Source organism: Chlorocebus sabaeus, chromosome 26 (assembly GCF_047675955.1).
Source record: "Chlorocebus sabaeus isolate Y175 chromosome 26, mChlSab1.0.hap1, whole genome shotgun sequence".
In the NCBI taxonomy this organism is placed as follows: Eukaryota; Metazoa; Chordata; class Mammalia; order Primates; family Cercopithecidae; genus Chlorocebus; species Chlorocebus sabaeus.
In genome coordinates, this window is record NC_132929.1 from 37501179 (window position 1) to 37514014 (window position 12836).

Here is a 12836-nt window from a genome sequence, read left to right on the forward strand (position 1 = left end):
TACTGTGACCAGTTAAGCTTTTTAATCAAATAAAATGCTTAAGATATATTATAGGCTGCAGCAACAAAAAAAATTATGTCCATACCATTACTACACAAAGTGTGGTCTATAAACAAGCAGAATAAGCATTACCTGGGGACTTGTGGGAAATGCAAAGTCCAGGGCTCCATCTAAAAGCTACTGAATCAAAATCTGCATCTTAACAAGACTCCCAGGAGACTTTAAAATTAATTATTACAGTTTAAGTAAAGTATTTGTCCATTTAATGCAACAAATATTCCAGAGAACTGGGAGAAAAAAAGTAATCCAACTAGGTTTTAATCCTAATCTGTGCTTTTAAATCTCTCACTGGATTCACTCCATTAGAGTTAAGACTAGGGAAATCTTTAAGAAATGTACATATATACATACATTTATATGTGTGTAATATATACATATGTTAATATAAATATACATAATTTTACAAATAAAATTATTAGATATTTTAAGGGCTTAAATTCTCTACCATTAAATAATGACATCATCCAACCAAATGACAGCAAAGGCAAGAACAATGAAATTCCTATCAGCCAATGCTATACATTCAACATCACTATCTACTCATCATCTTCTCATTTAACCTTCTACTACCCCTATCCAAAAACTAAATACAGATTTATAGGAAGAGGGTCACTGAGCATTACCAAGTTACCAGGAAAGGGAATACTCAAACAGGTTCACTCCCTTACCTGCCATTTTGAAATTTAAAAAGCTCTAAAACCCCAAAGATTTTTCTGGAAGTTTGGTGTCAAAACTCATTTGGCAGCAAAACCTGACCTGAATTGATATGAAACTATTAATAATTTCTATTTTTCCCATTTGACGTGAATATTCATCAGTTTTGCTGCAGAAATATTAATGTGTTTACAGAGGGTTTATCTCAAAACATGTAAGGATATTAGACATTAACACCACGTGTTCCGTATCACCTTTCTAAAATCTAAAAACATTCTGAATATGAAACCAAAGTGTTTCCCATTAGTTACTGTGAACCAATAAAAGTATTTCCTATTAACCGTTTTTTCTCATACCTCTGTTTGTATGTGAGGATGTCCCATGGTGTATGGTTCATTATCAAGGCAGGAGCAGATCCCTCATGGTAATCAGAAAAAGTTATGACAGTTGAATGTTCGGCAGTGTTTACATCCACCAAGATACCCCCATTCTATTGTAGGAAAGAAAAAAAAAAGTATGTTTGATGTACTGGTTTAATCTACACTTACATATGGAATTTCAGTATTATGTAAAACACAAAAGCTTTGTTTTCTTTTTTCTTTTTTTTTTCAAGACAGAGTCTCGCTGGAGTGCAGTGGCGCCATCTCAGCTTACTGCAGCCTCCACCTCCGCCTCCCAGATTCAACCAATTATCCTGCCCCAGCCTTCCGAGTAGCTGGGATTACAGGCATGTGCCACAATGCCCAGCTAATTTTTGTACTTTTTAATAGAGATGGGGTTTCACCATATTGGCCAGGCTGGTCTCGAACTCCTGACCTCGTGATCCACCTGCCTTGGCCTCCCAAAGTGCTGGGATTACAGGCGTGAGCTTCCCCACCCAGCCTGTTTTCTTAAGTTCTTACTGAAAAGCAAACTGGCTCTGATCTGTTACAAATATATGTTGGCATTACATATTGATATAGCAGGACCTTCAAATAATTACCAGTAAATTTTGATAGCATGGTTTACTGAAATATCTCAAAGCAAATTTTAAAAATCAAGGACATTTTATTTTAAAATATGAAAACTTACCAGATCTTCTAAGCTCAATAAAGTGCCATTATCCTGTCGGTTATAGAAGAATGGTTTGGAAGATCCTTCACAGCCCACCACTCTCACACAAAGTTTGCCTGACAAATTTTCAGGCCAAAATGGAAGGCACTATAAATATAAAAGTTATTATCAGTCTTAAGGATAACACTGTAATATAATAAATAAGACATTAACTAATTAAATTTTCAATTCTGATTCTGATCTTGATTAAATTATTATGAAGCTTCTAAAAATCTGTCCTCCACATCTCTTAGTAAGATTACTGACAATATAATGACTGTGAAACCAAAGAAACTGCATCAGGAGAATACAGATATATTAGTCTATATGTATTTATGGTATAATTGCAGTATGAGAAACTGAAGAGTCTGTTGATTAAGAATTATAAAATTCATTATTATTCAAAAATTGCATTTAAAAATTATAATCTCATTTGCTTTTGTGTACATCCACTTTAATTCACTAATACACGATGAATTCTTTCACAGAGTATCTTATCCTAGATAAACCAGAAAGACAACTGAACGCAGAGGAAAGAACACCACAGACCTTGCTGGAAGTTCCGACACCATCCTCCTAGATGTCTGATATTAATCAGACCATATACTTACTTCTTTAAGCCTCAGTTTTTACTGAATATTTCATTCCTAACACAAAATGTTCTTCTGTTATAGAATACTAGGTAAATTCTATTTCTGAATGAAAAAATACTACTGTAATCAAACCCACAGCAAAGATTTAAAAAAAAAGAAGCATTTATTTGTTGCTGAGTTTAAGGAGATCATTCTAAGTGTCTTGAACACACCACGCTCTTAGAGCTTTTGGTTCATATTGTAATTAGAATCCCTCCTTTTCAGTCTTTTGCTAAAAATTTTTAAAATAATTTTAGAATCTTTTTTACACAGTAGAAAGTGACCTTCATCCGGAGAGTCAGCTGGTTTGGTTGAAAACTCAGTCAAGATCAAGCACCAGTGCTCATCTTTGCACCTGTCCTCTTCTGGCACACATTCCCCCATTTGCTTCACCTCCTGGAATCTTACTGAGCATGAAGAGCTTAGTTCAAATCCCACCTTTTCTGTGAAACTTTTATCTTTTGATCTATAACACCATGATTTCAACTACCAATGACTTTATCAATCTTGGAAAAGTCTCCTTTTCAGTAAAGTGAGAGAGCGGAATTTTAGCTAATTTTCAAAGAAATTTCCAGCTCACCTATTCAGAAATTCTATAACCACCTATAACTTAGCATGTGCTATCTATCTCTCCATGTGCTGACTTTTACTACTCTTTTAAGATAATAGCTTCTTGAATATAGAGACATTATCTTGACTATGGAGACACCATATAGTACATAATCTCTATGTACTTTTTACAGTACATAGCTACATTCTACACATATAGGAAGAATTAGAAAAAACTATTAATGATCTAGACTGGGCTAGTGTAAGTATTATCAAAACTTTTCTTCTTTTTTTAAAAATATAGTATGAAAAAAATCTTTCAAAGCTGGCTGTCATATTTCAACACATAAATATGATAGAGTCTGAAAAAGAGGTATATACAATTCTTATTTAGATGTCAATATTTACTTGTATATTTTAGGAACCAGTTGTAATAAAGAAAAATGTTACCTCTGAAGAAGCAATATAGTTCCATTTATTAGTTGGCATTGAGCCATCAGATGCAATCTCGCCAACTTCTAGTTCTAAAGATGACTTGTTTGCAATGGTACAAAAGGGAGTCAGGGTAACTATTCGCGAAAGGTTGAAACTGCTCATTTTGATGCTAACACCAACCTGTGGAAAGGAAACAAGCTTATTTTCCAGTTTATTCAATGTCTTTGAAATATACACACATCCCCTCATTCACACACAAACTTCTTAACATATTTTAAAATAATAATTCTTAAATAAAGCAATTACAAGTTACATTCTACTACAGATTATCGTCTAAGAAAAAAAAAATTTAGTTCCTTAGTTTTGCTCCATCAGAAACAATTCAAGAAATATCAATTAGTAATTTAACGACTTGTAAGGACAGACTTAGTATGTCTAGAATTCCCTACTTTTTAAAATTTCAAACGTAAATTGCTTTATAATTAGTGTACAAGTTTTATTATCTGTTATTAGTAAAATAAAAATTTTGAAGTAGTAATAAAATAGGTTAATTGGCATCAGATTATTAAAATTTTCATACTAGTCAAATTTAAGATTTAAGAAATGTCTGGCAAGGGGTGGCATAGAATAAGGATTCTACCATACTGTGAATATTTACCAAGTTGCTCACTTGGATGGATTAAACTCACTGTCTTAAACTTAGACAAATTCAGGTTTTGCTCTGGTATCAGTGACCATAAAAATTTGTAGTGATAACAGCCCTCCCTCCACATTATCACTTTAAATTCAAATTTCTGTACACTTTAGGAGCCAACTTGTTCGTTGAACTGTAGAAAAGGTGAATGGAATCAAAGGTAAATAAGGAAGCAGAATCTTACCAGGTACTCCATATTGTTGGCAGGACACTTCACACACCCATAACTTCCCACTGTATCCAATGAGAAACTACTGGACCAGGCACTAGTTGAAATTTTTAATTGTACCTATACCAGAGAGCACATATCGTCATATAAGCAATCTAAAACACTATAATAATTTTATTTGAGAGAAAGTTGCTGGACTACTAGAAATTTCTTTAGTACTGTGGGACACAGAAAAATATAATCAAAGCCATACTGCAAACAGGTAACAGAGCCACAAAAAACTCTAGGGAACAATAAAACAAAAACATAGTTCTGACTTTCTCATTCACCTACGCAATGAGTATAGTAAACCTAGATACCAATGAGATTCTGTATTGTTTTTAAGAAGAATTATAATGCAAAATGATGTTTTCCAGTGATAGACTTATGATGCAGAGCTAACAAATCTTTAAAGTCTTAGCATATAGAGAATTTACGTCTTTAACATTATTCAGCAGACACTACATTAAAGACATTGTGATAGGCAGAATGGAAGACAATAGGACACAGTTCCTGTCTTCAATGAGCTTCCAACTAGACAGAGAGACTAGGAAATACATACTAAAAATTATGATACAAGACTCAATGGGATAAGAGCCATACGATAGGCAAAATACGCTATCAAGGTAAGAGGATAGTTTACTTCTGATTCTGGGATTTAGATAAAATTTTATAGAAGAGATCAAACTGTGCCCTTGTATTAATCTCACCCTCATCCATCCAATTAGTTTGTAAAAAACTTGAGGACAACTAGAGGTCAGACACATAAACAAGCAATTACAATACCACGTGTTAACCAACACTCAAAGAGAGTGGAGTTCCCAAAGCATCACCTGTTGGAAATGCAAAGTCTCAAACCATACCCAGACCTACTGAATCAAACTGTAGAGACAGGACCCAGTAATCAGCGTTTAAAACCCTTCAGGGGCCAGGTGCGGTGGCTCACACCTGTAATCCCAGCATTATGAGAGGCCGAGGTTGGCAGACCACCTGAGGTCAGGAGTTCAAGACCAGACTGGCCAACATGGTGAAATCCCATCTCTACCAAAAATACAAAAATTAGCAGGGTGTGGCAGCAGGCACCTGTAATCCTAGCTACTTGGGAGGTTGAGGCAGGAGAATCGCTTGAACCCAGGAGGCGCAGGTTGCAGTGAGCCAAGACCGTGCCATTGCACTCCAACCTGGGCAACAAGAACAAAACTCCATTTCCTTTTTTGTTTTTGTTTTGTTTTGTTTTGTTTTTTGAGATGGGGTCTCACTCTGTTGCCCAGACTGGAGTGCAATGGCACGATCTCAGCTGACTGCAACTTCTGCCTCCCAGGTTCAAGCGATTCTGCCTCAGCTGCCCGAGTAGCTGGGATTACAGGGGCCTGCCACCATGCCCAGCTAATTTGGTTTCACCAGCTGGTCAGGCTGGTCTTGAACTCCTGACCTCAGGTGATCCACCAGTCTCAGCCTCCCATAGTGCTGGCTGGGATTACAGGTATGAGCCACTGAGCCTGGCCAAAACTCCATCTCATAAAAAAAAAATAATAAAAAAAATAAAATAAAAACCTTTAGGTGATTCTAATATACACTGAAATTTGAGAACCACTACTCCTATAAGAACATGGATGGGATGTCTAGGCCCATTTTAAATGGTTAGAAAATCTTCATATATATCAGGCTTGAGCAGAATGACAAATGAACAGCAGATAATCAGGGATGATGAGGAAGACAGAAAAAAAAAAACAGGGAAAGAGGCACTGTAGGCAAAGGGTGCAGCATATACAAAAGCCTAGAGGTGAGTCCTTGAGAAAGTGTGTGGTGAGGGATACCAAAACATGAGCCTGAAGAGGAAAGAAGGGACCAGAGCATAAACGACGAGGCTTAGGCATTAGGTTTCTCTCCCAAAGGCCTGGCTGAGTGCTTCACACATAGGAAGACTCATCTAATATATGCCAAATTCAATGGTAACTTCTTTAAAAATGCCATTTCATCACCTGTAAAGTAAATAAATTCAAGCTATTCTACTATACTACTACTACTACCACTACTATTACTACTACTATTACTACTACTACTACTACTACTACTACTACTACTACTACTACTACTTCTTCAAGAACAGAGGTAACTCTATAGGCATTGGAGAAAAAGGCAATTCAGTCTCAGGAAACCTACTGGTTCCTAACATCCCACTTGATTATGCTTTTCTTAAGTCTCCTTGAACCTAATTCATACCAATGGCATTTAGCAAATAGGTTAGCATGGTTTTAGGGAAGGCAAATGACTCCCAAGTTTCTAGATTAGGAATTTATCTGCTTTAACTTATTATGTGAACAAAACCGCACCTTATTTTTAGTAAAAATGTTCTTCTTCTTAAAAGAGAATAAAATAATATCCCTGAAATCAGCTGGATGTTTCACATGAGTATCTTCTGAACGATACTGAAGAACCCGGGAAGTCTTGTTGATTAGCCAATAGGGACTAAAGACAGACAGCACCATCCGGCTGCCAATTCGCCTGACATGGACTGACAGGTCAACTGTCGTCACTTCTGTGGAGTCAGAAGAAAAACACACAGGAAAGAATTCTGGAAGCGTATCATGTATGCGGAAATGTCCATTCCAGTTTTTGCCCTGGTATTTCACCAGAACTAATTCCATTATTTCACCACTGATTCTTGAATGCAGAACATCAGCAGTACTGCCTTCTGCCAGCTCATGAGTTTCTGCTGTTCCCTAAAAACAAACAAAAATTTGCTTAGTAACTTTTTAAAACCTCTGAAATAACAAAATTCATATTTTTCACAAATGCTAAATAACCTACCAGATGCAGGTAAACTGCTAAGTCTTCTGTGAAGTACCAAGGTTACATTTTACAAATGTCCAGTACTCACTAAGTACTAAAAAGAAAATACTACACCATAGCCAAAGGCAGAAACTGATTTTGGCCATTAGGAGACTAACAGCCTAAATTTTTTGTGAAAAAATCAGGTCTATATCAAGAGTCAAAGACTAAATTCAGGAAGCCTGGCTGTTGTCCATGAGAGCTATGTCATTAAATGAGCCACTGAACTGCCTGGCCTTCAGTTTTATCCTCTAATTATAGACCATGCCTAATGGTTCCCATATGAATGAAATAAGAAAACTCCTCTTATTCACTTGTCAGGTAAAAAATTACTCTGACAAGTTATCTAAGTAAGGTGGAATTACTTGAAAAATGAATAGTAACATATAAACCAGGTTTCCTTACTAAAAACCCCTCTTATATAAACACTATTTAATTCTTACAAAATACTCTTATATAAATACTATTTAATTCATTTTATTAATTTTGTCTCCACAACTCAGGAATGGCTCATTGTCGGATAAAAAAACATGTAGGTTCCAAACACTTTCCAGATTTTAGTATTTTAAAATATACCACCATATGGAAATTTTAAAATATTTATTATACAACATTACTAGAAAATCTTTATTACTTCTTAAGACAGACAGTAATTTTTTTATTTTCCAAGGTATATTTTCAACAGAACCTTGAAGAAATAATCACAATGTTGACTTTAAAATAAAAACTTTAAACTAAGATGAAATATTTTCTCATTTTTTCCTCTATTTTAGTTAATGGAATTTTACTTAATTAATAAAGAGATGATCATGCTTCTTAATTTAAGGAAGATGCAGTAAAGAGGCAGGGATCAAAAAGCCAAACTGCCTAGGCTCAAATCCCAGCTCTACCACTTCCTAGCTATGGGACCTTGAGCGAGTCACTTAACCCATTTCAACTCAGTTCTCTTATATGTAAAATGGGCCTAACAACAGTACCTACATCAGGAGGTTATTATAAACAGTAAATAGGCTAGTACATGTAAAGTACCCAGAGCAGTTTCTAGCACATAGTAAATGTTATGCCAGTTTTTGCTATCATTAATATTACGAAGGCATTACACATTACACATACGCTATATAAAACACTGACTTCAATTAAAAATGCCATAAAACAAAATCAGAATTTACTCTGGGCAACAATAAAAATCAAACAAAATGCAAGAGACATACCTCAAGTAAATATCTTAGAGAATATGGGAGAAGATTCCGCAAAGTGAGAGAAGGATAAAGATGAATAATGTAAGCTACATCCCAGTCTTCCCCATGTGTACATATGTAGCTTAATTCATCAGGCAGAGCAACTGTATTCACTATGAGAGGTAAGAAGCTGACTTCTACTGATGGACACTGCAACATGCATCTGACTTCCCTGCTCCTATGAAGTTCTTCCTTCCAAGAAATGTAAGTGGTGGATTCCTTGTACTGATGCTCTAAGATTCCAGCTGGCTGGATAAACAACTGACATCTGCAGAAGGAGGAAACAGTGACAATAAAGTTTTGATTCAGAACTTAAAAAAAAGAATCTCATTAAATCTTCCTGACAACCCTACAAGATAGGTGCTATTATTCCTATTTTTACACGTGTATAGACGAGGAAACCAGGACTCTAGGTTAGGAAATTCACCCAAAATCACATAGCTAACTTATGGAGGAACTTTCCTAAGAAAAAACAAAAAACAAACAAACAAACAAAAACTCTGTAAACAAAGACAACTTAAAAAATTTTTTCATTTCAAATACAAAGGCGATCTAATAAAAATACTCAGAAAAATTCTGATACCAAATATACAATAAGGAATTTTCACCTGATAAATTCAATGATAATATAAATGTGTATCTCAATGTAAGACTAAATTATGTCTTAAAACTGGCTTTTACCAATCTTTAGATAATAAAAATATGAAGTTATTTTCCAGAATATAAATCCCCAACTCAGTACATTTAAAGTTCAATACATTTCAAGAATTATCTACCTATATGAATCTAAAGGAACATGGAACTCCTCTTCAGGTCTGGCTATCCCAATGCGCTCCAATAGCTTAACATTCTTAACAAATTTATAGATGATAAATGCTATAGAGAAATGGTTTTTGATCTGTTGGACAAAAAAAAAATACAAGTTTTTTTAAAGATATGTAAGTTCGAAAGAAAAATGAGAGCCACAAGCAAATACTTTTAGATCTAAAAAATTTCAAACTCAATATTGGAAGATATTTTTATTGGCAATTGAAAAATTTTAGTGTATTTAAGTGCTACATATATTAAACATAATGTTTATGTGGCAGTTGAAAACTACGATATTCAAATGCTCCATATATTATAAGCTTATGTTTAGTATTGGTCTATATTATCTTTCAAATATGTATTCTTCTCTGAAGATTTAAGCCATTTTTTCTCCAAGACAATCTTTTCTCAATGCATCATGTATAAAAACTAAACAAAAATGGATAGCAAAAAAATCATGAAAAAAATAGTACAACTATCTTTTCTTGACAATAGTCTGTTATGCATTGGAACAAATAACAAACTAAAAGATAACAATGTCCAAAATTTGAAACCTTTTCATTTTTATCTGATGTTACAGGTAGGAAAAAAACGTTCTTTTGTTGACCATATGCTGAAACCTGTAGTAATACACAGAAAAAGAAAAACTTTGGATAAAACCTTAAAAGTAGAAAAAATATTTACACAGATTAAGATGCTAAAATGTTTTTCAGAGGAATAGATCATTCCAATATGCCTTCATACATACTTGAAAAATATAATCCAAGTGATATACAAAGAGAATGGAATGTTTCCTAACTACAATTACAATAATCCTCGGTTCTGAATATTTAAATGAATATACCAAAAAAGCTTTATTAATTTTAAATTTATCTTAACAGACAGACAACAAAAATGAGCTTTAAGTAAACAAAACTATAGACATTTAAAATAAATATTACCAAAGCAAGCTGGACAGTAAAAAGAAGCCATTTCCATTTACTATTTATTTCTGAATAATCAGTATTGACCTAATGAAGTTTTACTATATTCCTATATTCAGTTAAATGATTTAACATTTCTTGATACACTGAAAGGGATACAATTCACTTTGAAGTATTACCTGTAGAGGAGAGCGAAGAGTAATTACTTTATTCCCTTCAGTTGCATCAATCTGTACCAAGACAGAGTCAGAATGACTGGCATTGGGATTCCGTACATTATACAATCGCCATCCAGGTCTGGCCACAGGGATATTTGCAACTTCTGTATATCCATGAGGTACTAAGGCAGTGCATAAGTGAAAAGAATTCCAAATATTAATTTGCCAATGTTTCTCTATGACAGAATAATCATTAGTACCTCAAAATAATGATGAGTATTTTTCTTCATCACTAGAAATGATCACCACATACTGCTTTTCTAAGATTCATAAATTAAAAGAAGGAGACCAGTTACTGCTATAAAATTTTTGACCGAAAACAATTTTTCTTGGGGTTTTGAATATAAAAACAAAATCCAACCTATTTCTTATTCTCTCAATTATATAGCAACAATCTTTTTCTTTGTCACAGTGTCAATACTGTAAGACTTCTGAATACAGCTATTTTCTCTCCTCATTAAACTCCTATCTTTTTAAAAATACATTATATATATATAACATACATTATATATATGTTATTTAAGGGCATAAAAATAATCTAGTTTTGTAAAGTATTTCTTAATAAAGTTTAATTTTCTCAAGTTTAGAAAACAAGAAACAAGAGGTTAGCAATTATACGTTTCAAATGTTGTATCTCCAGATATCTGCAGCAAAATGTTTTTTCACATTTTATTAAAAATAAGCCCACACCAACAACTGCTAAGATGCCCTTAAAAGAAAATAAATATAGCATACCAATGGTCAGAGTGAAGAAGGAGCTTTCTTGACGACTCAATATAGATAGGTTCCCTTGACTTGAAGGTACCATGCTGGCATATTCCAGTTCCAAATTCTGGCCAGCATCAACATCAAAAATATCACTTTTCTCTGGGAAGCCCATTACTCTGAGATTACAATTGGGCTTCACTTTAATGGGAACACCTACAGCATTTTTTACCGTAAAAGGAGCTCTGTCCTTTAAAGAGTAGTCAAAAGTAGAAGCAGTGCCTTCTGAAAACCCCTGAAAAGGAACATATCATCACAGTTAAATTTTTGAAAAGTATACATTATTTCCAAAACGTATACCATCATTACACATTTTTTGGAAGCTAATTTTGATGACAAAAAAATTACATGTTTCATTTTTAAAATTCCACTTGAAATATTCTAAGCAAGATTCAGACATACTTTTGCTAAATTGTTGAAAATATTAAGACAACTTTTCGATATTGTTATATTCATTGTATTTCCTGAAGAAATATGAATTGCCATTTGTGGCTCAGGAATAAAATCATCTCCTGGCAGCAAACTTTTATCTTGAACTGGGTTCTTCTTTACCTACGAAGAAAAATAACATAGCAAATTTAAATTATTAGCCAGTTGATAATAAAATAAAAATGCTAGAGTTCAGTTCTCTTAAACTGATCACTTTATAGTAATGCTTCACAAAAGTCTTATTTTCAAAAATATACCATGCTTCACTTTGATTTCATGGAAATCAGCATTCATTCTTTCAGGGTATAGTCCAAGCATGGGGAAAAGTTTAGAATTATGCCATGAAATTACTCAAAGCCAGCTACAATATTTGTCTCTTATGCATTCCTCAGAGCACAGCTATTTATTCAGTGTCACCCAACTGGTGATTATGTGTTGATGAGCAATCTAAGAGGACCCTGAAGTCTAAGTTGGTTCCTATTAGAGGTGCCACCTGGAAATGTTTCTTTCTGTTTTTTAAACTAATAACACCTTCAAATAAGTAGTATTAATATAATAAACACTTAACTAGCCATCAGATTCCATCAGCTTTTGTTCTAGTAGCATTTCAAAAGCCTTGTAAAACATTCTTTGTTAGCCTCCCTATGCCAGAGAAAGGCAGGTCAGAAAAGTATTACTTCTTTATTGAGAGGAAATTGGAACACAGGTTAAGTGACTTATCTTTAACAAAAGAATATGTGGAGTCAGTTTCAGTGCCCGACTCCTTAGTAAGGCTGCCCCAAAGAAGTATGCTATGACAATTTCTTTACAATATATGACTCTAGTTCCTTTTAATCAAGAAATAATGTGCTTCAGTATCTAGGTTTCTGAGGTGCTCTCAAAAAAATAACATAAAAAGATAACACAAAAGAGTTCATTAACAATTCTCAAATATTCTGGTCTTACCCTTAAAAATCACAGATTACACTAAAGAGTTTCATTTATGTTGTATCTAGCAATATGTACTCTACTAACAATTAAAACTGAAAAAAATTAAATATTCATTTAAAAATAAAAATTACATGGTAATATAAATAACATTTTTAATCAAAAATAACAATTTTAAACATACAGTGAGAAGAGGAACATACACAAATCTCTTTACTGCCTGCCTTAAGGGAAGACAGATAAATTCTCGTTTCCGTTCTGCATTCAATCTGTTGCAATATCACATTCATGTAGTCTCTGGAAAACTCCACTATACACTCGTAAGAGAATGAGAATGAAAATGATACATGAAAAGAGTTCTGACCTCATGGAC

General features: G+C 33.9%; 1 protein-coding gene across 6 annotated transcripts in view; it reads right to left on the reverse strand.

The window, feature by feature from the left end:
- Positions 1-12836, reverse strand: part of VPS13C (vacuolar protein sorting 13 homolog C) — a 184975-nt gene that overhangs the window by 49535 nt on the left and 122604 nt on the right. For all 6 annotated transcript variants that reach the window (XM_008016378.3, XM_008016380.3, XM_073012202.1 and 3 more), the window contains 10 exons: positions 11510-11659; positions 11078-11342; positions 10304-10464; positions 9171-9292; positions 8368-8662; positions 6658-7047; positions 4301-4405; positions 3438-3602; positions 1786-1914; positions 1071-1204 (listed from right to left, as the gene is read on the reverse strand). In XM_008016378.3, coding sequence (XP_008014569.3) covers positions 1071-1204; positions 1786-1914; positions 3438-3602; positions 4301-4405; positions 6658-7047; positions 8368-8662; positions 9171-9292; positions 10304-10464; positions 11078-11342; positions 11510-11659 — 1916 coding nt within the window. The remainder of the gene's footprint in view (positions 1-1070; positions 1205-1785; positions 1915-3437; positions 3603-4300; positions 4406-6657; positions 7048-8367; positions 8663-9170; positions 9293-10303; positions 10465-11077; positions 11343-11509; positions 11660-12836) is intronic.